The sequence below is a fragment of the Bufo gargarizans genome, chromosome 1 (assembly GCF_014858855.1).
Source record: "Bufo gargarizans isolate SCDJY-AF-19 chromosome 1, ASM1485885v1, whole genome shotgun sequence".
Lineage (NCBI taxonomy): Eukaryota > Metazoa > Chordata > Amphibia > Anura > Bufonidae > Bufo > Bufo gargarizans.
Genome location: NC_058080.1, coordinates 370231764 through 370258067, shown reverse-complemented (window position 1 = coordinate 370258067; position 26304 = coordinate 370231764). Strand labels below are relative to the sequence as shown.

At 42.9% G+C, this 26304-nt stretch overlaps 1 protein-coding gene across 1 annotated transcript in view; it reads right to left on the bottom strand.

Annotated features, from left to right (window-relative positions):
* Window positions 1–26304, bottom strand: part of MIER2 (MIER family member 2) — a 43167-nt gene that overhangs the window by 4114 nt on the left and 12749 nt on the right. Inside the window, exons 6-7 of the mRNA XM_044269761.1 lie at window positions 1642–1705; window positions 146–294 (exon numbers count right to left, since the gene is read on the bottom strand). Of these exons, the coding sequence (XP_044125696.1) occupies window positions 146–294; window positions 1642–1705 (213 nt within the window). The remainder of the gene's footprint in view (window positions 1–145; window positions 295–1641; window positions 1706–26304) is intronic.

Here is a 26304-nt window from a genome sequence, read left to right as displayed (position 1 = left end):
AAATAAGAGGGAAGTCAACCGGTTGCAAATGTAAAACCTCAGAACATCACATGCAGTCATTAGTAAAGGAAAAAACACAGAATTAAAGACCCAGAAGTCCTCTTCATACAAGACAGATAAACGTCAGAGACATCTATATAGTCACCTGTTCATTATCCTTGACGTTTCCTTCATCTTGGCAATATCTCCCCCCGGCTTGGTTTTGATATTCTGCTGCCTGACTGAGGTAACTCTCCACTTCTCTTTCTGGTATGACATTAGGATCCCACAGCAGTTGGTCCTTTTCCTGAGAATCTGGCATTCATGGAGATACAAATGTATATTCTACATTTTCTATGCGTCATTTACAAAGGAACAATATGGGGCAAATCTAATACACTTATGCCTAGTACAGGGGGCCGAGCCAACTTTAGAGGTGTCAGAATTTTTGAGCTTCAGCTTAGCTCTAGCAAGATGGAAACATATCACAGTAAGCGCTGGACCAGGGTGGCCAGAGTTTGGGGTGTTTCACACTAACTGTAAAACAGATACAGCAGGCTATCCCGGCCGAATCTGAAATGCCCTTGCCTGGCGCAGCTAGCAATCCATCTGGCTCCATGTGGCTGGACCTCCGCTGGAACCCATTACAGTCAATGGGGCCGGACGGATTGCCAGCTGCGCCTGGCAAGGACATTTCACACAGGCTGTTCTCGGCCGGAACATCCTGCTGTATTTGTTTTACTGTTAGTGTGAAATAGGTCTTACAGAAACAACTGAACGGAAAACGAGGAGTGCTGGCTGCTCAGCTGTTTCCATAACTCGGCCTCTCTGGGTCAGTGCTTACTGCAACATATTCCCATCTTGGCTATCAATATCCCTTTAATATCATATTTTTGCAAGCAATCCTTTTATATCAAGTGATAACAGATGAGAATTTTTAGGGCTAGATTTGATTGTCTCCTAAATATAGCTGTATGGTGGTTAAGACCTCATGCACACAATGGTATCTGTTTTGCAGTGATCTGCAAAACACAAATCCTGGCTGTATGCATGCCACCATTTTTTTTTTTTTACTCCTGTAAAAATGTATTTTCCTTGTCCGCAAAACATTTTCACTTTTTTGTGGGGCCACAGAACGGACCTACACATGTGGACAGCGCACTGTGGATGTTGAAATGAATGCGGATTGAAAAAAAAAGATCGAATACAGATCAATATTTAAACACAAAAATATTAGGGTAGGCTCTTAGAGGTCTTTTTCAGCGCTCGTGCTTTCACTTTTTTTCTTGCACCTGTGCTGTGTGTGTGTTTGGAGGTAAAAATGCCATCGCCTGAGTTAGCAGTATATGGGAAGTATGAAACGCAGGCTACACAAGCTTTTTTTTTGTGTGTGCCTACTGAAATTTTTTCACTTTTGTTCATTAGGTTGAGGTTTTAGGGTCTCTGGGATATGTAAAAAAAATAAATAAATAAAAAACACACGTCGAAGCTCTGGCATTTTGCCTTCTTCTCTATAGAGAATAAAATGCCAGAAAGAAACTGTATTCGCTGTATGGAAAAAAAAATGCAAGTGGTTTATATGACGATTTTTTAGTGGTAAAAAACTGAACAAATTTATGTGTGTAGGGGACCATATAAATCACATACTAGTACATTCCTTACCTCTCTTACCTGTTGGAGTGTATCTTAGATATGGAAGCTGAGGCTCAGATCCAAACATAGCCTCCTGGAAGAAAGAAGAAAAAAATGAAATCAATATGTGTATCGTTTTATAACATTTTATATACATGCTATAACCTTTTTACAGTATAATTCCTTTAAAGCAGAATCCAATAATTGCAGCACAGTGGCTCAGTGTTTCAATCTGACCAAGGACAACATCTGCATGGAGTTTGTATGTTCTCTCTGTGTTTGCGTGGGTTTCATCCAGGTACTCCGGGTTCCTCCCACACTCCAAAGACATAATGATAGGAAACTTAGGATTGGGAGCCCCATTGGGGACAGCTTGATGCTAATGTCTGTAAAGTGCTGTGGAATATAGCAGCAAAATATAAATGTGTAAAATAAATAAATTTAAAAATTTATAAAATAAAAAAATAAAAAAAATATCTGATAATTCACCGCTTTCAGCTTGTGTGAGTAACATCCTATTGCCATAAGTAAATGAAAATTGAATATAAGCATTCATAAATGCTTCAGTCTTAAAAATGACCCTAGAGATGAGCGATTCGATTCTTAAGAATTGATTCATCTCAAAAGCAAATTTCTACATCTTCGAGGATGTGTCCCCAAAGCTGAGAACTCTCCCACTGCTGCTTGATTGACAGGGCCCTTACATTCTCACCTCTATGCAGCTGCTCTGAGGGGTGGCGCAAGCACAGAGGATCTGCTTGTGCTCCCAGAGCAGCAACTGTTCATATGCTGCTATCTTGAAGTGTAGCAGAACATGCACAGTCCCTGCTCCAGTAGCAGAAGCAGGGCCTCTGCGCTTGTGACGCTACTCAGAGTTGTAGAGTACAGTGGGTTGTCATTGCAAGCCAAGTATTGCATCTCCTCTAACCTGTGATATGTCGATAAGACGGCTTCCTCCATTCAATGCATACCGCTAATTGAGCATTATGCAGCAGGAGCTCTAAAGAGGTTTTCTGAGATTTTTATACTGATTATTTATCCTTTGGATAAATCCTCAGTATCGGATTGGTGGGGGTCTAACACCCGGGGTCCCCGCTGATCAGCTGTTCGCTGCTTTTTCTAGGCCGAGTGATGACACGTTCATGTGTCACATGGTCTAGGAGCAGCTCAGCCCCATAGAAGTGAATTGGGGAGAGTTTCGATACCAAGCACAGCCGCTATGCTAGGTAGGCTCACAGAAGCCCCTCTGCCTTCTCAAACTGCTGATCAGCAGGGGTCCTGGGTGTTGGACCCCCCACCAGATACTGATGACCTATCCGGAGTTTGGATTAAAACACTTAATCCAAAACCCGGATTAAAGCCCTGCACCAAGCGCCATACATATAAAGCGCTTGCTTCTTGTGCAGTTAATATGGAAGATTATCACTGTAAGGGGCCTAAATAGAGTCAGCACAGCAGGTCCATAGGAATTTTAATACTACCACTCTGAGCAGCACTAGTAAAATTCCCCAACTGGCTGCAGTATTGTCCCCTTACAACCTCTCCTACACTAGCAGCAGCATAATCCCCTGACCACCCATACGTCTGGCAGCAGTATTGTACCCATATGTCATGCTTCTCTCGAAAACTTGCAAAACAGAAGTAGTGAGACTGGATTTGGAGGGAGGGTAGAAGCTACACATAAGTGGGTAAAAAGAGGCATGACATTACTGGGCACATGTCACTGATGGTCATGTGGCTTTAGGCTACATAGGTAAAGCGTTTAAGCGCTTCATCTAGCCTGAATGCTGCAGTGTGGGTTATGGTTTAGGGCTAGGTACAGGGTTAGAGTTCAGCCTAAATTACTGATTCTGCATTGAATAACTCCTTTTATCCACTGCATTCTAGCCTGCTTTACACAAAGGCTACATTACTGACTTCATAGGGAGGACCTCCTTTAAAACACTCCATTCCAGTCTCAACCTTGGAGGGAGAGAGTTTCTCCTGCAATTCTTCTATATACTATTAGGGGGTGAAGGACTTTTGATGATGTCATCCACAAGTCCTGCACCTTTCTACCGTTAGAACTACACCATTGACAGTACAGTGCCTTTAATATCAACAGGTTCGGTACCTGAAATCACAATCACAGGTACTTTAGCTTTCTTTATAAGCCTCCGAAGTGCACTAATGATGCAGGGTTAGCATCATCAGTGCAGTTATTGTTCAGCAGCGCGGGCATGGGTATTGTCTTGACAGAATCCGGCTGGCTGAGTGTTCCAAAGCAGTTTGGCACCTGGAAATATTTGGTCTTGTCAATCAAGTGGCAGGGGTAGTGTCAGTCTTTCAGGGACACCTCCTCGCAGGTGTAGAACTCTGCTTGATGAGGCAAATCAGTTCTTACAAACTAGTTCATCTCTATTCAGAAAGTGTCTGAGGCTCTTGTGTGTAACATCGAGGATCAGTGTGTCCATCATATCAGATTTTTAATTTGGCACGTTATGGCTAAAAACGAATAAAAATGCTTAAAACAGCCACCGATTTATTGCCATATACATTAGGTAGCTGTTTGCCAATTACTTGTAGGTCTGTCAGAGATTCCCCCCTCAACCCCACGAGAATGCACGAGTACTGAAAGGGAGAGGAGACTAAGGCCTGCTATACACACCAGAGAGCATGTGGCTGACACTCCATTACACGTGTAAGATTGGCCTGGCTGAGCACATATGTGTTCTGAACAGGGAAAGGGGAGTAAGCTGCCGCAAGACTCCTCAGGAAGAGGCTTTCTCCATGAGAATAGATCGGAGATGTTGAAATTAGATGACTCAATGCTCATGTCTCTCGAGTTATGCTGTTGGGGAACACTCGGGAGGTCCCCATAAACAAAGTGTTGGTTGGTCTTACCAAAATCTGCAGAGTCAGCCAACACTGATCTTATGTGCATGTCCAGCTTAAAGCGTACCGTAGTAAAAAAAATAAAAAATAAGTGTGCATAATGGCTGTTTCATTGTAGGGATCAACAGATACTGATTTTTTAGGGTCGATACCGATAAATCTGTGAACTTACAGGCCCATAGCCGATAATTTATACCGATATTCAGCGAATTTTCATTTTTGAAAAAAAAATTAAAAATAATTCCTACACAAATCTGCTGAAAATGAAGTGTAGTTTATTTTTTTGTAAATCTTTCTTTTTTCATTCATAATTAATATTTTGTTTTGTTTTTTTTACGATAAGCCCCCTTAGGGACTAGAACTTTTGTCCTATTCACCCTGATAGAGCTCTATCAGGGTGAATAGGACCTCACACTGTCCCTGCTGCTCTGTGCTTTGTGCACAGGGAGCTGACTATGGCAGCCAGGGCTGCCATGGTAACCGATCGGAGCCCCAGGATTACACAGCTAGGGCTCCGATTGGAACTTCCACTGAGGAGGAGGGGAGAGGGGACCCTGTGGCCACTGCCACCAATGATTAATACTGGGGGGCTTGGGTGGGGGCGCACTATGCCAACAATGATTCATACTGGGGTTGGGGGGAGCACCCTGCGCCACCAATGAAGATAACTCTCTCATTAATTAATATACAGGAGGCGGGAGCTGGCTGCAGAATCACATAGCCGACTCCCGACCTCTATGAGCGGCAGCTGCGATCTGCGGTAGTTAACCCCTCAGGTGCCGCACCTGAGGGGTTAACTACCGCAGATCGCAGCTACTTGTCATAGAGGTCAGGAGCCGGCTAAGTGATTCTGCAGCCATCTCCCGCCTCCTGTATATGAATTAGAGTTATCTTCATTGGTGGCACAGTGGCCATAGCCCCGCCCCTCCTCTTGTCCCCTCTCCTCTCACTGGCGGCAGCAGCAGCACAGGGGGAGGGAGACACTGCTTCCTTCTCCCCTGTGCTGCTGAGGGAACACAGAACGCTGAAAGCAGCGCGATCCTTGTTCCCAATACGTTATCGGTATATCAGCAAAATAGATGCAGATACAGATAACGTTCAAAATCCTGACTGACTATCGGCCGATAATATCAGTAAAACCGATAATCGGTCGATCCCCATTTCATTGTACAATCATAACTGTGAAAGAGTAGGCTTTTTTGGGCTTCCCTAATGTCTTCTTCAGTCAAGTTATTCCCTATTTCACCTGCACAGCTAGATGCATTTCTCTCAGAAGCAGTGGACATCCCCTTCTATGAAAGTCTGCCAGTATACTGGCAGTGACTTCCTTACTATTTACCATGTTTGTTTGTTTTCATCTAAGGAGCGCACACAGCAGTTAACCCCTTCACGCAATATCACGTACATGTACGTGGGGGAATGTGGTGCCTCACCGCATCCCCACGTGCATGTACGTGATCGGCTTTCACTGTCAGCGCAGGGACCGAAGCGCTGAAGATTCAGTGAAGTCGGCGTGCTGGGGTTGATAGGCAACCAGAGAAGCCGGAAGGAGCTGTATTGGCCCACTGACCCGCCCACGATCGCTGTGATTGGTCCAATACTGCAGAGGGACCAATCGCAGCGCATCGGGGCAGGTAAGGGGGGTTAGGGAGGGACTGTGTGCCTCTCCTTCTCTGATCGTCCCCATTCCTGTCAGGGAAGCGATCAGAGAAGGAGAGAGTGACAATCTACTGTACCTGACATATGTATACTAGTCATGGAGCACTGCTACTTAGCGCTCCATGACTAGTATACTCCTCATCGCATTTAACTGTCACCATGTCTGCAGACATGGTGACAGCGCTGAGTGCCGGCTGTTACGCACAGCCAGGCACTCAGGCTCAATGCCGAGGGGGGTCCTGTGACCCCCCCATATCGGCGATCGCTGCAAACCGCAGGTCAATTCAGACCTGCGGTTTGCAGCGCTTTATGTAGTTTCTGATCCCTGCGGTCCCTGACCGCAGGGATCAGAAACCTAAAAATTGCCAAAAATCTATTTTTTTAACCCCCCCTGCACCCCTCAATTCATTTATGTGGCGGGGTGCAGGGGGCGGTTTGTGGGCGGTGCGGGGCGGTGCGACAGTTGCGGGAGGTGCGGCAGGCGGGATCGCGATCCCCCGCCCGCCTCCCATTATAATAATCGTTGGTGTACAGTGGGTATACCAGGGTGCCAGCACATTGCTGGCACCCTGGTATAAACGGCTGACATCGGTGATGCGATGTCAGCCGTTTAACCCTTTCCATACCGCGGTCCGTACGGACCGCGGTATGGAAAAGGTTAACAGCTCAGGGAGCTCCCTCTCTCTCCCATCGGAGGGCTGCTGTACCTTTGCAGCCCCCCGATGGAGAGGGAGAGCTCCCAGACAGCCCCCCCAGAGCCCCGTCCTTACCCGTCTGCGCAGTTCTGAACATAACTGAGCAGACGGGGAAGGTTCCCATGGCAACAGGACGCCTCTCAGGCGTCCTGCTGTCCATGGTGCTGAACAGATCTGTGCTGAAAGCATAGATCTGTTCAGTGTAAGTAAAAGATAGTACAGTGCAATATATATTGTACTGTACTGTATTATACAGACATCAGACCCACTGGATCTTCAAGAACCAAGTGGGTCTGGGTCAAAAAAAAGTGAAAAAAGTGAAAAAAATGTTAAAAATCAAAAAACACATTTATCACTGATTAAACATGAGAAAAATAAAATTCCCTACACATGTTTGGTATCGCCGCGTCCGTAACGACCTGATCTATAAAATGGTCATGTTACTTTTCCCGAGCGGTGAACGCCATAAAAATAACAAATAAAAAACTATGATGAAATTGAAATTTTGCCCACCTTACTTCCCCAAAAAAGGTAATAAAAGTGATCAAAAAAGTCGCATGTACGCCAAAATTGTAACAATCAAACCGTCATCTCATCCCGCAAAAAATCAGACCCTACTTAAGATAATCGCCCAAAAACTGAAAAAACTATGGCTCTTAGACTATGGAAACACTAAAACATCATTTTTTTTGTTTCAAAAATGAAATCATTGTGTAAAACTTATATAAATAAAAAAAGTATACATATATTAGGTATTGCCGCATCCGTATCGACCGGCTCTATAAAAATATCACATGACCTAACCCCTCAGGTGACCACCGTAAAAAAATAAAAATGGTGTAGAAAAAGCAATTTTTTGTCATCTTACGTCACAAAAAGTGTAATAGCAAGCGATCAAAGTCATATGCACCCCAACATAGTGCCAATCAAACCGTCATCTCATCTCGCAAAAAATGAGACCCTACTTAAGATAATCGCCCCAAAACTGTAAAAACTATGGCTCTTAGACTATGGAGAAACTAAAAAAAAATTTTGTTTTAAAAATGAAATCATTGTGTAAAACTTACATAAATAAAAAAAATTGTATACATATTAGGTATCGCCGCATCCGTGACAACCTGCTCTATAAAATTACCACATGATCTAACCTGTCAGATGAATGTTGTAAATAACAATAAAAAAAACGATGCCAAAAAAGCTATTTCTTGTTACCTTGACGCACAAAAAGTGTAATATAGAGCAACCAAAAATCATATGTACCCTAAACTAGTACCAACAAAACTGCCACCCTATCCCGTAGTTTCTAAAATGGGGTCACTTTTTTGGAGTTTCTACTCTAGGGGTGCATCAGGGGGGCTTCAAATGGGACATGGTGTCAAAAAACCAGTCCAGCAAAATCTGCCTTCCAAAAACCATACGGCGCACCTTTCACTCTACGCCCCGCTGTGTGGCCGTACAGTAGTTTACGACCACATATGGGGTGTTTCTGTAAACGGCAGAGTCAGGGCAATAAAGATACAGTCTTGTTTGGCTGTTAACCCTTGCTTTGTTAGTGGAAAAAATTGGTTAAAATGGAAAATGAGGCAAAAAAATTAAATTCTCAAATTTCATCCCCATTTGCCAATAACTCTTGAGCAACACCTAAAGGGTTAACAAAGTTTGTAAAATCAGTTTTGAATACCTTGAGGGGTGTAGTTTATAGAATAGGGTCATTTTTGGGTGGTTTCTATTATGTAAGCCTCGCAAAGTGACTTCAGACCTGTAGTGGTCCCTAAAAATTGGATTTCAGAAAAATTTCAAGATTTGCTTCTAAACTTCTAAGCCTTGTAACATCCCCAAAAAATAAAATATCATTCCCAAAATAATTCAAACATGAAGTACACATATGGGGAATGTAAATTCATCACAATTTTTGGGGGTATTACTATGTATTACAGAAGTAGAGAAACTGAAACTTTGAAATTTGCAAATTTTTCCAAATTTTGGGTAAATTTAGTATTTTTTTATGCAAAAAAAATTAATTTTGGGACTTAATTTTTCCAGTGTCATGAAGTACAATATGTGACGAAAAAACAATCTCAGAACGGCCTGGATAAGTCAAAGCGTTTTAAAGTTATCAGCACTTAAAGTGACACTGGTCAGATTTGCAAAAAATGACCTGGTCCTTAAGGTGAAATAAGGCTGTGTCTTGAAGGGGTTAAGGGAGAGAAGAAGAAAAAGACACAGGACATTCCTCTGCTCTCGAGGAGACAGTGATTCTATCAGGTCTCACCAGCCTAACAACAGACAGTGGACTGCAAATTATGTGGAAGTGAGACTGCTCATGGCCATCACTTTACAGCTTTTTTTCCTCCCCCCAGGTGGATGTTGGCAGATTTTTTTTAAATTAAATGATTTATACATTTGTTAATTACATCATTCTCTATCAAATTGTGTGAAAGTTACAGTGACTCTTTAAAGGCTATGAACACCTTAGGCTTCCCATTTCTGAGATCCGTTCAGGGCTCTCAAAAGCGGTCCAAAACGGATCAGTTTTGCCCTAATGCATTGTGAATGGAAAAGGATCCGCTCAGAATGCACCAGTTTGCACCATTCCACTTTGGAGGCGGACACCAAAAGTCTGCCTGCACTATTTTTCTGTCCGCCATGTGATGCGGAGCAAGATGGATCCGTCATGGCTATAGAAGACATAATACAACCGGATCAGTTTATGACAGATGCATGCGGTTGTATTACTGTAACGGAAGTGTTTTTGCAGATCCATGACAGATCTGCAAAAACGCTAATGTGAAAGCCTTACACGTTACACATTTTGCGCTAAAAAAAAAAAAAAATTCAATGGGTCTTTATTAAACTTTTTCAGCAGTTTTTGTCATAAAGGGTTAATTTTTAGGTGTAAGCATCTTACTTTCACTTTGAGACATAATCTAAGGGATATGTAGAGTTCTTATCTCTGACTTTTAACAGCTCATATTCTTGGGTTTCATATGAACTGTGCTATAATTAGAGATAAAGCTTCACATGTGCCATCAGCTGAGTTCCCTGACGGGACAGTGTAAACACACAGCCTGCTACTAGAGAATCTCAATGCTGTACAGAGAAAGGGCTAAATTGTTTTTAATAACGACCAAGTAAATTATTCTTAGCTCAAAATGAATAGAAAGCAGTATATAAAAAAATAAATAAAAAAAATTGTCCTCAAAAGTGTCCATAGCCTTTAAGCTACAACCAGACACCTATATCGGTAGCTTATCTGCCCTAGGAACAAAAAGGATCAGGCATGTTAAAATCAAAAAGCCCAATCATTCTCTCCTCAACTTCTGCTGTCGGGATGGGCGAGAGGAATTTTGGATGGCCACCTATGCCTAAGATGGGCAGTTGGTCCCACGTGATTTGGCAGGTTCAAGTGACAGAGCCTAAATAAACTCTGACATCAACACGACTGCCAGTTGACATCCGCCTATGTAAAAAGTTTTCACATCAACAGCGGCCACATAATGCTGCAGCCAATCACTGGTCTCAGTGTATTGCGAGAGACCAGCAAGGCCAGTGATTGGCTGCAGCAGCATGTGGACCATCAGGAAGGAAGTATTTTATTATTTTACCAGATATCTTGGTAAAATACTCTGGAAGAATAAAATAAAAACCACGGACAACACCTAAGGTCAGCATTCCTTGTAATCTAGACTGTGGGGCATTAACCCAGTCAGGACCCAGCCATTTTTCACCTTAAGGACCAGGCCATTTTTAGCAAATCTCACCAGTGTCACTTTATATGGTGATAACTTTAAAAGGATTTTACTTATCCAGGCCATTCTGAGACTGTTTTCTCCTCACATATTGTACTTCATGACAGTGGTAAATTTAAGTCAAAATATTTCATTTTTATTTATAAAAATAAAAAAATCCTAAATTTACAAAAAAAAATAATCGAAAATTTAGCAAATCTCCAAATTTCTATTTCTCAACTTTTATAATAGATAGCAATACCTCAAAAAAAAAAAGTTATTACTTTACATTCCCTATATGTCTAATTCATGCTTGGATTATTTTGAAAATGACATTTTATTTTTTGGGGATGTTAGAACAAATCTTAACATTTTTATGAAAATTTCCAAAACCCATTTTTTTCAGGACCAGTTCAGTTATGAAGTCACTTTGTGGGGCTTACGTATTAGAAACCACCCATTAATCACGCCATTTTGGAAACTACACCCCTCGAGCTATTCAAAACTTTGTTAATCGTTTAGGTGCCCCACGAGAATTAAAGGAAAATGGAAATTAGAGACTTATTTTTAGCAGATTTTAAATTTGTATCTATTTTTTTCTGCAACACATCAAGGGTTAACAGCCAAACAAAACTCAAAATCTATTACCTTGAATCTGGAGTTTCTAGAAACACCCCATGTGTGCTCAAAAACTGATGTATGGGAAGGAGCATCATATGGCTTAGGAGAGCGGATTTAGCTGGAATGGTAATTGGGAGCCATGTCGCATATGAAGACACTCTGAGGTGGCCCTACAGTGGAAAGCCCCAAAAAGTGACCGCATTTTGGGAACTACACCCCTCAAGGAATCTTTCAAGGTGTGTAGTGAACACCTTAACGTCAAAGGCGTTTTCTAGAATTAGGAAACACTTGCCAGTCAAAATGAAAAATTGCTTTTTTTTTCCCCCCACCCACAAAAAAGTTGCTTTACACCCACATTTTTCACATTCCCAAAGGGTAAGACAATGCACATCACATTTTGTTCCCCATTTTTCCCTGAATACAGCAATGCCTGATATGTGCTCAAAAAATTATGCATGGGCGCACAGCAGGTCTCTAGAGTAACAGGAAAATATGGATTTTGCTGACCTGAATTGGCAGACATTGATTTTAGGTGCCATGTCACATTTAACCACTTCCCATCTGGGCCATTTGCCCCCTTCCTGACCAGGCCTAATTTTGCAAAACTGACATGTCTCACTTTATGTGGCAATAACTTTGGAACGCCTTTATTTATCCAAGTCATTCAGAGATTGTTTTCTCGTGACACATTGTACTTCATGATAGTCATAAATTTGAGTCAAAATATTTCACCTTTATTTATGAAAAAATCCCAAATTTACCCAAAAATTTGAAAAATTTCACAATTTTCTAAATTTCTATTTCTCTGCTTTTAAAACAGAAAGTGATACCTCATAAAATATTTATTACTTAACATTCCCCATATGTCTACTTTATGTTGGCATCATTTTGGAAATGTCATTTTATTTTTTTAGGACGTTAGAAGGCTTAGAAGTTTAGAATAAATTCTTCAAATTGTTAAGAAAATTGCCAAAACCCACTTTATAAGGACCAGTTCAGGTCTGAAGTCACTTTGTGGGGCCTACATAGTGGATACCCCCATAAATGACCCCATTGTAGAAACTACACCCCTGAAGGTATTCAAAACCGATTTTACTAACTTTGTTAACCCTTTATGCGTTCCACAAGAATTAAAGGAAAATGGAGATCAAATTTTTAAATTTCACTTTTTTGGCAGATTTTCCATTTTAATCCAATTTTTTCTTTAACACATCGATGGTTAACAGCCAAACAAAACTCAATATTTATTACCCAGATTCTGCGGTTTACAGAAACACCCCACATGTGGTCATAAACTGCTGTATGGGCACACGGCAGGGCACAGAAGAAAAGGAACTCCACATGGTTTTTAGATGCCATGTTCCATTTGAAGCCCCCTGATGCACCCTTACAGTAGAAACTCCCAAGAAGTGACCCCATTTTGGAAACTAGGGGATAAGGTGCCAGTTTTATTAGTACTATTTTTGGGTACATATGATTTTTTGATCATTCATTATAACACTTTAAGGTGCAAGGTGACCAAAAAATTGGTTGTTTTAGCACAGTTTCTATTTATTTATTTTTACAGCGTTCACCTGAGGGGTTCAGTCAAGTGACATTTTTATAGAGCAGACTGTTACGGACGTGGTGATACCTAATATGTATACTTTTTCTCATTTATTAAAGTTTTACACAATAATAGCATTTTTGAAACAAAAAAATTATGTTTTAATGTGTCCATGTTCTGAGAGCTATAGTTTTTTTTTTTTGGAGAGATTATCTTATGTAGGGGCTCATTTTTTGCGGGATGAGGTGACGGTTTTATTGGTACCATTTTGTGGGACATACGCGTTTTTGATCACTTGGTGTTGCACCTTTTGTGATGCAAGGTGACAAAAATTGCTTGTTTTGACACAGTTTTTTTTTTTTTTTTTACGGTGTTCATCTGAGGGGTTAGCTCATGTGATATTTTTATAGAGCTGGTTTTTACGGACGCGGCAATACCAAGTATGTCTATTTTATTTTTTCTATTTTTAAATTTTTTTTTTTTATTCCTTACTTGGGGACCTTTTTTTTTTTACATGTGAAACTTTTTTTAATTTTATTTTTTCAACCCTTTATTTTATTTTATTTTTTACACTTTTCGTCCCCCATAAGGTCATACAAGACACAGCGGTGAGCGCTGTGTCTGCAGCGATCTAGAAGGCAGGGACACCTGGGAACTGTCCCTGCCTTATCTCTGGGTTGCCCTGCTGTCACTGACAGCGGGCAACCCGATCAGCAGCTGCACGATTAGCGTGCAGCTGCTATTTCTGAAAGGACGTTTTAAAACGTGCTTTCAGAAATAGAGGTCCACCCATAGGACGTTCATATCCTATGGGCGGACGTAAAGTGGTTAAAAGATTCCTGAGGTCCCCAGAAATGTAAATCTCCAAGAAGTGATTCAATTTTGGAAAGAGCAGCCCCGTTCAAACATTTTAAGTGGTGGAAAGGGTACTTTTCAGCAAACAGGTGTCTCAGAAACACAACTAGTGGTTGTGGTACCTCGTACAGGAGCAGGGAATCTGGCATTAGTGTGAATGGTGGTCAGTACAAGGACATCCCTCTTGCCCAGCATATTCTCATGGAGGAGAGCCCTACTTTCACCCATTCTCAGTGGTTGCCCTAACAGGGATCTATGGAGGCCTCTCTGATTTTTGCGCATTGTACTGCAAGCCACAGTACCTCTGCCAGTTAGGGACATGAATAGGGGTATGTTGGTATAATAGTTATCCAGAGGTGGTAACCCTTATCCAGCACTGGGTGCAGTAAGTCCCACACTATCTTCCAACTAACTCCTAGGACAAGGTGGCATTCTAGGGGTTGTATCCGGGAATCTTTCCCTTCGCAAATACAGAACTTGTGGGTGTACCCGGAGCTACTCTAAGAAAAGTTTGTATATCTTTATGCCATACCTTGCCCGTTTGCTAGGCAGGAACTGGCAAAATCTGATCCTAACTTTGAAAAGTAATAGGGACTCATCTACACAGACATTTTTATCTGGGTTGTACACCTCAGCAAACTTTGTGTTAAAGTGGTCAATGACAGGCCTCACCTTGAACAGACGATCAAATGGTAGGCCGTTTTGGGGTGGGCACTGTGCATTGTTGTTGTAGTGTAGGAATATCCTAATTGACTCAAATCGCTTCTGGGTCATGGCTTTACTGTAAATTGGAGTCTGGTAGAAAACATCCAAACTCCAATATTGTCTAACGAGTTTTTTTTTTTTACACAACGTCCATATGCAGCATGGGTCCCCAAAACGTCATCTCTGCTGCACTTACTGGGGTCCAACCTAGGGGTCTAGCGTATGCTGATGTAAGGTTCTGATCAATAAATTGTTGGGCGTATAAATTGGTTTGGGCCACTAAATTTACAAAATCTTCAGAGAAGAAGAAGATTTTGAAAAAATCTAGTTCAGTGAAGCCTGCACTTCATCTGTATTCTGGACCTGCCCTCAAAATTTGGGGCCGATGATCGTCAGGGGGTGGGTTCCATAAGGGTTCACTCTAGGGGGCTGCCTCCACTGCTACTCTCGGGCACCTTCTAGAGGGTCCCTCATCAGCGGATAATGATGATAATGAACAGGTAGAGGAGTAGAGGAAAGTGGCATCCTCTTCTCCCTTACTGGCAGACTCAGTATCGGAGGCAAGCATGGCATATGCCTCTTCAGCTGAGTTGTTGGGATGGACGGGCCATTTTTATTTTATTGGAGTGACGTGTGAAATGTGTAAATCTTTACATTGTGTGAGGGGTATGCATGTTGTGTTTTCACACATGAAGGGGCTAGTTATAAATTTGAAATAAAATTAAGAAAAAAATAAAAAATAAACTTGCAAAACGTGCTGATCAGTAATGGACACTACTGATCAGTGCTCAGTGGTTGCAAAATGCACGTACGCAGATCCTATGCAGCAAGAGCTCGGCTTTCTTCTCATGACAGCCGGGCTTCTACTCTAACGGCATTAGTGGTTAGTGACCACAGTATGTAAGCAGTTTACAACAGAATTGCCGTTTTTGCTTATCCACCACAAATTTCTGAGTGCTGAAAACACCATTGATCCCTAGAACCAGGAAAAAGATGATGATAACTAGAAAAGCTACAATTTCTGGGGAAATTGTGTGAAGTGTTCTTGCCTCCACCAGTAGTCTACAACTGGAGTGGGCGGAGTAACTGGGTGGAGTGGCTGGAGTAATTGTGGAAAAGTTAGACTGGGCAGAGTAACTTTATGGAGCGGTCAGAGTAATTGTGTGGAGTTTTGTAGTGAGTAAAGATAGTAAACATTACACTAACCAATTGATTCATTAAATTTAATAAGTGAACATGGCAAGCTTGATAGAGTGAGAAATGCATTTCAACTTTTATTTCTATAGCACATTTAATTGCATTGTTGCTGCCCAAAGTGCATCACAGTTACATTAAAACATACATTTATAAAAACATTAGCAGCCGATTTGCGTAGGTGGGCTTAAAAATTAGGGGGTGGTGGCAGTTTAGAAACCATGTCCTGATTTTTCAGCTCACACTCTAGCTTTTGTCACTCTGCTGGCCCCTCACACACCTGGGTTCCTATGGCAACTCACTCTACAGCAAGGGCAGAGAAGAGCGGTTAAAAACAAACTGCTCCCACTTGCTCACTACACTGGCGGTTGCCATCTTCAAATGGTTGTAGTTTAAAAATTATGAATCCTACAGCGAAGAGCTTTATATTGTGAGAATCACAAGACCCAGACCTACATGCATAGTATGTCTCTGAAATATTAAAAATGAAGGCACAATCGCAGTTTAGAAATTGCCCTTCAAATTTTACTGTCTATGTAGTGTATAAACTGTGGGAGGAGTTAGGGTGGTAAATTTGGCTATATTAAGAATATATATGTGAGAACAGTAATTATACCGGTAATTGGAATTTCCATTTAGCCTCCACAACGGCGCTAGGCAGGTGGATACCCTGCCTCCAAGGGACAGGAAACAACGTGGAGAACAATCTTTAAAAGCCTCCTCCCCTGTACTTTCTCCAGTAAGTATCTGAGAAACTCAAGATGATGCTGAATAGGCATATTTATTAAGTGTTCTTGCATGGCAAGACCACTTACTGTCGTCTCACATATATATTATTATTATAGCCAAATTTACCACCCCAACTCCTCCCACAGTTTTTACACTACATAGACAGCAATATACAGAAACGTGCAGATTGTCCCCGATTGGTGTGCTATTACTTTGTGGAATGTTTCACGAAACATCTGTTTTTGTGGCGAAATTTGTCCCATAGGAATGAATCGCGGAATGATCAAAACTAGAGTGTGAGCTGAAAAATCAGGACATGATTTCTAAACTGCCACCACTCCCTAATTTTCAAGCCCACCTACACAAATCTTGTATCAAAACGTTCAGCTATCCCTGCTGCCAGTAAAATGTCCACGGCTAAGCTATAGTCCTGATCGCTTTCACAATATGACCATTTGTTTGCAACTCACGTCGCCCATTGACATTCATTGAAACTCCACTCTAGCCACCTCAAATTTGAAGGGCAATTTCTAAACTGCGACTGTGCCTTCATTTTTAATATTTCAGAGACATACTATGCATCAAAATGTAGGTCTAGGTCTTGTGATTCTTACAATATAAAGTTCTTCGCTGTAGGATTTATAATTTTTTATTTATTTTTTAACTACACCCGTTTGAAGATTGCAACTGCCAGTAAGTGAGCAAGTTGGAGCAGTTTGTTTTTAACCGCTCTCCTCTGCCCTTGCTGTAGAGAGTTGCCATAGAAACCCAGGTGTGTGAGCAGCCAGAGTGACAAAAGCTTGAGTGCGAGCTGAAAAATCAGGACATGATTTCTACTGCCACCACCCACTAATTTTCAAGCCCACCTACGCAAATCGGCTGCTAATGTTTGTTATAAATGTATGTTTTAATGTAACTGTGAAGCACTTTGGGCAAGAACATTGCAATAAAAGTATAACTGTAATTTTTTTTTTTTTTATTGGACTGTGGTGATTAATATCTCCTTGGTGGCCCTATTTCAACTTTTCACTGTGTACTCAATTACCCCTTAGGGCTCTTTCACACCTGCGTTCTTGTCTTCCGGCATAGAATTCCATCGTCGGGGCTCTATGCCGGAAGAATCCTGATCAGTTTTATCCTAATGCATTCTGAATTGAGTGAAATCCGTTCAGGATGCATCAGGATGTCTTCAGTTCCGGAACGGAACGTTTTTTTGGCCGGAGAAAATACCGCAGCATGCTGCGCTTTTTGCTCCGGCCAAAAACCCTGAAGACTTGCCGCAAGGCCGGATCCGGAATTAATGCCCATTGAAAGGCATTGATCCGGATCCGGCCTTAAGCTAAACGGCATTTCGGCGCATTGCCGGATCCGACGTTTAGCTTTTTTAGAGTGGTTACCATGGCTGCCGGGACGCTAAAGTCCTGGCAGCCATGGTAAAGTGTAGCGGGGAGCAGCATACTTACCATTCGTGCAGCTCCCGGGGCGCTCCAGAGTGACGTCAGGGCTTACGTGATCGCATGGCACGTCATCCATGCGCATGGGGCGCTCTGACGTCACTCTGGAGCGCCCCGGGAGCCGCGCGGACTGTAAGTATACCGCTTCCCCGCTCCCCACTACTACTATGGCAACCAGGACTTTAATAGCGTCCTGGCTGCCATAGTAACACTGAAAGCATTTTGAAGACAGATCCGTCTTCAAATGCTTTCAGTACACTTGCGTGTAATTCCGGCAAGTGGAGTACACGCCGGATCCGGACAACGCAAGTGTGAAAGAGGCCTAAATTCCACAGTTTTGTTTCCTCTACTACCTATTTTTACTTGTGCTTAAAATCAGGTTGCTATGCAGGTCCGAGGACGGAGGACGCAGAAGCACGCAGCCTGCAAGGTCAGATTACCGACAGCCAGGGACTGTGTGTAAATGATTAAAGCCAGGTCCTCCCCAGCAGCTGACAACAGTGCCTGGGCTGTGTGCACTTCTCCCTGTCCCTGCGCTTGGCAGACGCTCCCTTACTCAGCAGACTGGGACAATGCAGAGCCGAATCAGCGCAAAGCAGGGAAGGGAGATCTGCCGTCTGCTCAGTGTATAAATGAAAGCAACATGTGTTAAGAGGACCCCTTTCTGCTGCAGGAGATTAACCCTTTAGGGTGGAGGGCTCTGGTTACTGACACTTTTGGGGGGTATTGTTACTGGCTAGTGAGGGCAGGTGGGATTAGCCTCAGGGTGAGGGCAGTGGCGGCCATCTTAACTAAATAGAGAAATTGCAGTTTTATGCAGACTGGTTGCTAAGGGCTGAATCTTATTAAATATGGGGTAAGTCAGTCTAATAGTAACTGATTCTGGAATATCATGTTATTAGTAACTACATATATGAAAATTGAAATTAGGGTCTAAGTGTGACAGTTATCCTTTAAATGTGTTATATAAATAAAAGTTGAAATGCATTTCTCACTCTATCAAACTTGCCATGTGCACTTTTTAAATTTGATCAATTGGTTAGTGTAATGCTTACTATCTTTACTCACTTCCAAACACTCCAAAGTTACTCTGCCCAGCCCTTTCCACAGTTACTCAAGCCACTCCACCCAGTTACAGACTACTGGTGGAGGCAAAAACAATTCACACAATTTAACCAGAAATTGTAGATTTTTTAGTTTATACTTCCTTTATCTGATGAAAAGGTATAGAACATAGTAACGAAAAAAGCATTTTTATTGACAAATCAACATAAGTTTGGGTTGGAAATCCCAGTGCCGTTGTGGAGGCTAAATAGAAAATCCAATTACCGGGAAGTGTAATTATCTATTCCATACGCCTCCCCAATGGTACTAAGCAGGGGGATTAACAGAGGAATCAAAAAATTTGGGTGGGACCACTGCAGACAAGACTTTACCCCTCTAGGAAAGTTTCCTTATTAGGCCCCTTTCACACGAGCGAGTTTCATGGGGCATTTTTTTTTAACGCATCAGTTTTGCGTTGCGTGAAAAACGCAGCATGTTCTATATTCTGTGTTTTTCACGCAGCCCAGGCCCCATAAAAGTGAATGGGGCTTCAGTGAAAAAAGCACTGCATCTGCAAGCAAGTGCGGATGCAATGAGTTTTTCACTGATGGTTGCTAAGAGATGTTGCTTGTAAACCTTCAGTTTTTTTATCACGCGTGTGCAAAATGCATTAAATCGAGTGAGTATTCCGTGTGGGTGTTGTGTGACACGAACGCATTGCGCCAACACGGAATCAAGAACCATTCATTTCAATGGGGCTGTGTACATGTGCGTTGGTTTTCATGCATCACTTGTGCGTTGTGTGAAAATCGGATCACGTTCTATATTCTGCGTTTTTCACGCAACGCAGGCCCCATAGAAACCAATGGGGATGCGTGAAAATTGCAAGCATCCGCAAGCAAGTGTGCATGCGGTGCGATTTTGACGCATGGTTGCTAGGAGATGATAGGGATGAGGAACCCCATTAAAGTCAATTTACTTTATTATTTTCCCTTATAACATGGTTATAAGGAAAATAGCATTTTCAATACAGATTGCCTACTAAAATGTGGCTTGAGGGGTAAATAAAAAAAATTAACTCACCTCATCCACTTGATCGCGCAGCCGACATGTCTTCTTTCAGGACTTGCAAAAGGACTTTTGATGACGTCACTGCGCTCACCACGTGGTGAATGCGATTACGTCAGCGCAGGTCCTGCTGAATGAAGATAGAAGATTCTATCTTCATTCAGCAGGAACTGCGCTGACGTGACCGCGCTCACCACGTGTTGAGCGTGATTACGTCCATCAAAAGGTCCTTGGGCAGGTCCTGAAAGAAGAAGAAAGAAGATGATGCTGGCTGCGCGAATAAGTGGATGAGGCGGGTTATTTTTTTTTATTTACCCCTCAAGCCACATTTTAGTAAGCAATCTGTATTAAGAATACTATTATTTTCCCTTATAACCATGTTATAAAAAGGGAAAATAAATTTTACAGAACACCTAACCTCGAACTTCAGTAAAGAAGTCCGGATTCGGGTCTGGGTACCACAATCAGTTTTTTCTCACACGTGTGCAAAACGCATTGGACTCACGCGAAAAAAAAAACAACTGAGCAACACAACACAATTGCAGTCAAAACTCACTGAAATTGCGTACGCACTAACCCGATTTTCCCTGATCGCAGACGCAATGCATCCGGACACGCTCGTCTGCAAGGGGCCTTAGCGATAACATCCAGTCTGTAGTGTTTGAAGAAAGTACTTGGACTGGACCAGGTGGCAGCCTGACATATCTGGGCCAGGGAAGCAGAGGCACCTTCCGTCCAGGAGGTAGAAATTGCTCTAGTTGAATGGGCTTTTAACTCTAAGGGAGGAGCAGCACCCCTCGCTCTACATGCCATGGCAATGGTAATCTTAATCTAGCGGGAAATTTAAGATTACACTTACCGGTAATCACTTTTCCATAAGCCCATGACAGCACCCTTGAGAGACCGCCTCCATCCAGGACAGGAAACAGGAACTTTCGTGGAGAGCTCATAAGGAGGAGCATGGCCCCGAGACCACCAGTTAATCGCAAGAACTTGTCCTAGACCACACTCCTCTTTTTTTTTTTTTTATATTTTCTCTCTCTCTATATCTCTATATATCTATATATATATATATATATATATATATATATATATATATATATATATATATATATATATATATATATATATTTTTTTTTTTTTTCTTGCATTAATTCTATACAGGGTGGGAATAAACCCGGGTGCTGTCATGGGCTTATGGAAAAGTGATTACCGGTAAGTGTAATCTTAAATTTCCCTTTCGCCCATGACAGCACCCTTGAGAGACGATTAGAATAGAAATCCCTTTATTTCTTAGGGTGGGACTACCGCCTGGAGGACTTTCCTACCGAAGGCTAGCTGTTCTCTATTGCCTAGGTCCAATCTGTAGTGACGAAAGAAGGTGCCAGGCGACTGCCATGTGGCTGCTCTACAAATCTGTTCTAAGGTAGCGTCAGCCCTTTCTGCCCAAGTGGTGGAGACTGATCTTGTGGAATGAGCACCAAAACCCCCCGGGGGAGCCTTTCCAGCTGAAGAATAGGCCAAATTAATGGCTCTCACGATCCATCTGGAAAGGGTTTTAGAAGAGGCTGGGAGACCCTTATTTTTCCCACTAAATTGAATGAAAAGTTTTGAGGTTTTCCTCCACTGACTAGTAACCTCTAGATAATGAGATAGGCATCTTTTTACATCTAAACAGTGCAGTTTTTCCTCTTTTTCATTTCTCGGATTTTGACACAGGGAAGGAAGGATAATGTCCTGTGTTCTATGAAACATAGAAACCACTTTCGGTAAGAAGGAAGGGTCTGGTTTAATGAGTACCCTATCATCTAGGATGTTAGTGTAAGGAGGCGAGGTAGAGAAGGCCGAAATCTCACCAACCCTCCTTGCTGAGGTAATTGCCACAAGAAACGCTGTTTTGAAGGACAAGATTTTTATGGGTAACTGTTTAAGTGGCTCAAAGGGAGGTTCTGTGAGGCTAGTGAGGACCAAGTTGAGGTCCCAGGGGGGAATTGAAGGTCCAGATATAGGCCTAAGCCTGCTGATGGCTTTAAAGAATCTTCGGACCCACGGGTGGCTAGCGATGGGAGAATCAAAGAATGCACTCAAAGCGGATACCTGTACTTTAAGAGTACTTGGCCTCAAATTTTTTTCATGTCCAGCTTGCAGAAAATCTAAAATCTTACACATAGGTGGGGGATTTAAAGGATTCACCGGATCTTTGGCAAACTTCTGGAAGGTGTTCCAAATTCTGAGATAAATAGAGGAGGTGACATCCTTTCTGCAGGATAGTAAAGTGGAAACTACATTCTTGGAGAGTCCTCTACTTTCTAGGATTTCCCCCTCAAGAGCCATGCTGTTAGGTGTAACTGCTTCACACTCGGATGATTGACTGGTCCTTGGGATAGAAGGTCTTGCCTCTCCAGGAGAATCCAAGGGTCCGTCAAGGATAGCTTCCTCAACCAGGTTCTTCTGGGCCAGAAAGGAGCAATTAAGATCACTGTCGTTCTTTCTTGTCTCAACTTCTGTAAGAATCTTGGAAGAAGTCTTAATGGAGGAAAGGCGTAGAGGAGCTGGTTCGGCCAGAGAAGGGAGAAGGCATCTATCCCTGTTGGTGAATCTCTCGCGCTGAGGGAAAAGAAAAGATGACACTTTCTGTTTTCTCTGGTGGCAAATAAGTCCAGATGAGGACGACCCCAAAGTTGAATTATTTGATCGAACACCATTTGGTTCAGACACCATTCCCCCTGGTCTAGTGTATTTCTGCTTAAGAAATCTGCCACCTTGTTTTCTGTACCTTTTAGATGTATTGCCATAAGGGACGGAACAGAAGGAATTATAAGGGAAAAGATATCCGTTGTTAACTGCATAAGATTTTCTGATCTGGTTCCTCCTTGTTTGTTCAGATAGGAGACAACTGTGGCGTTGTCCGAAAAAACCTTTATAGATTTTCCCTGCAGTAAAGGAAGAAACTCTTTTAAGGCGAAAAAGACCGCTCTCAGTTCCCTCATGTTTTGGGAGTCTAGACTCTGCTCTTTTTCCCAAACACCTTGTCTTAAGTACCCTTGGCAACAGGCCCCCCAACCGGAAGGACTTGCGTCGGTGGTAAGGGTAACAAAATTTTGTTGGATCCAAGGGAGCCCCTGGGACAGGTTTGCAGGATTCAGCCACCAGTGAAGGGACTGGATCACTTGGGGGGGTGAGTGTGAGAGGTGTATCTAATGGGCGGAGGGAACCCTGCCACTCCTTCAGAATTTGCCACTGTAGGGGTCTGGAGTGAAGATGGCTCCAACTGAGCGCTGGTATAGTGGAAGTCATTCTGCCCAAGACCGCCATCGCTTGTCTGATAGTAGGGTTCTTTGTCGATATCAAGGACTGAACCTGTTGTATTAATCTCTGAATCTTGTCCTGGGGTAGAATACAGAGTAGTTTCTTTGAGTCCAGCATCATTCCCAGAAAGACACAAACTTGGGAAGGTATTAGATGTGATTTTTCCCCGTTTATTTGCCAGCCGAGGTCTTCTAGGATCTGCACTACTTTTTTGAGGTGTACTTCTAGAAGGGATTCTGACTCTGCTACCACCAGGAGATCGTCTAGGTAAGGAATCACTAAAATGTCTCTTTCCCTTACATGAGCCATGACTTCTGCCATGACTTTCGTGAAAAGTCTGGGAGCTTGAGAAATCCCAAAGGGAAGGGCTGTAATATTGTAGGTGCTGAATGTGACCTCCTATTGAAACAGCGACTTGAGGAATTTTTGACAGTCTAGCCGAATAGGGATGTGGTAGTACGCATCTCTTACATCTATCGTAGCCATGAAGCAGCCCCTGAAAAGATGTCTTACAACTGATTGGATCGACTCCATTCTGAATTTTTTGTAAGAGAGGAATTGATTTAAATCCTTTAGATTTATAATAGTTCTGAATGTTCCATCCGGTTTGAGGACCAGAAAAAGGGAAGAGTAAAAACCCCCGCCCTTCTCCGCCTCCGGAATTAGAACATTTTTTCGAAGTAGGGATGCAATCTCCTGTTGTAAAGCTAGATTTTTTCCCGGGTTTCCTAGAAAATTCGTAATTTTGAATCTGTCCGGTGGGTGGGAGACAAACTCTAGACAAAACCCTTCCTTTATAACGCTTAAAATCCAGGGACTTGAGGAGATTTTTTCCCAGGCGTAAAGGAAGAGAGAAAGTCTGCCCCCCACGGGAGAGAAACCGTCATTGCTGTGATGGTTTAGAGGTTGAGGAGGATTGGGAACTGAAAAGGAACCCCTTGCTTTTCCTATTCTTGTTGTCTGCTCTGAAGTCTTTCCTCTGCCCCCTAAAAAAAATCCTTCTTGTTTGTTTTTTCGGGGGTCTGGAGACAGGGAATCCTTTTTTATTGTCCGAGGCTTTATCCAAAAGGTCGTGTAAGACGGACCCAAAAAGATAATCGCCCTGACAAGGAATTGCGCAAAGCTTATTTTTAGATCCAGTGTCTCTCGACCATCCTTTTAGCCAAATAGCTCGTCTGGCTGAATTTGAAAGAGCAGCTGACCTAGCATTTAGTTTTAAAGCATCTGCCGATGCGTCAGAAATAAAGTCTACTGTTTTAAGTAGAGTGGGAAAAACGGCTAACAATTGATCTCTCGGGGTCTTATTCTGAATGTGAGATTCTAATTCTTCTAGCCATAATTTCAGAGACCTAGCAGTGGATGTGGCAGCAATATTTGGTTTGAACGCTTGAGCTGAGGTCTCCCAAACTTTTTTTTAGGTAAACCTCTGCTCGCTTATCCATAGGGTCTTTAAGAGAACCCAAGTCCTCAAACGGTAGGGCCGATTTTTTTGAGATTTTTGCAACAGGTGCATCCAATTTAGGAGGTCTGTCCCAGTTTACTGAGTCTGCCTCGTCAAAGGGATATTTCCTTTTCACATTTTTTGGAACAAAAACATTTATCGGGTCTTTTCCATTCCTTCTGTATTAAAAACTTTATATTCTCGTTTACGGGAAATACTCTAGATTTTTTCTGCCCGAGGTCACCAAACATGATATCCTGAACGGATCTTGGGTCTTTGGGTTCGTCTACTTTCATGGTTGCACGAACTGCTTTTAGTAAAGCTTCCGTATCATCCGGGGAAAAAAGTGGCCTGCCCGTGGATTCTTCATCCTGGGACGAGTCTGGGCTATCTAGGATTTCTCCTGTATCACTATCCTCTAAAAGGATCCGAGTCAGATTTATTAGCCGTGCCTGATCTGGTTCCAAGGGAGGTAGAGGCTACAGAGGGAAAGCTCTTTTTGAAATCTTTCAGGGAATCCGAGACCTCCGTCTTCACCATCTCCCTAATACTCTGCAGAAGGGATGGGGACTCCTCCTCCACTAGTTTCTCAATGCAACATTGACATAGTTTTTTCAACCAAGAGGGGGCCAGTTTCTTTTTACAGACGGCACACTCCTTCCCTCTGGTCTTTGAAATTGCCTTTCTAGGGCCCTCTTTTATAGTCTAAAATGCAGGAAGAAAAAAGAGGGAAAAGGAGATTTAGCCTAACTAAAAAGAAATAAGTGATGGGGAATGATCCCCCTTACCCCACCAGGAGTACCGGTCTGCTCTCATGACCCTCCTGTTGATTGGCGCGTTGGGCACTCTCCTCCTCCATGCTGCTGTGGGATAGAGTGACTCCCAGGATCCAAAAGAAATCTGGCTTCCTATAAGGCTGGCTGGCTGGGCTGCTGCTGACCGTGCGCCTGTGGGTCCAATCCCCTCGGTCGGGTCCTGCTGAAAACCCTCTGCGGCCCAAGTAGGAGAAGGCAGTTCCTACTTCCGGAACGCACGCTACATGCGTTCCAAATACCGGAAGTCTCGACCGAGACCCGGATCTCGCTTGGATCGCGAGGTGGAGGAGGAGGCCCCGGCCCGCCTGAACACTGTCAGGAAGGACCGGCGTGCCGAACGCACCTCTCGGTGAGCCCGGGACTGCAGAGTAGCGGCCAGCGCAGCGTAAGCCAGACCCCAGCAGCAGGCACCAGACTGCGGCCGGCGGCTCCTAGAGGAGACTTATGCCGGAACAGGTAACCCCACTTAGATAAAATCCTCCGGGGCCCTGCAGCCTAGCTTTTCTCCTCTTCTCCACGAACCGTCTTCTGTCTAGGACAGGAAACAGGAACTGGTGGTCTCGGGGCCATGCTCCTCCTTATGAGCTCTCCACGAAAGTTCCTGTTTCCTGTCCTGGATGGAGGCGGTCTCTCAAGGGTGCTGTCATGGGCGAAAGGGAAATAGTTATTTTTGAAGCCCCTTGACCTTTGTTCTTTCCTGCATTCTAGACGATATTTTCTTATCTCCTTAGTGGCTTCTAGGTAAGTAAAAACGCATCTCCTGAATTGTGGTACTGAATTTCCTTGCTGGACCTAGCCTGTGGACAGAAGGTAGGTAATGAAATTTCCTGCTGACAATTGAATTTTGTAAATACGTTAGGAAAAAAGTAGGGCTCATGTTTTAAAGCTATTCTGTCATCTAGAATAGTTAGATATGGTGGACGGCAAGATGAGGCCTGGATCTCTCCTACTCTCCT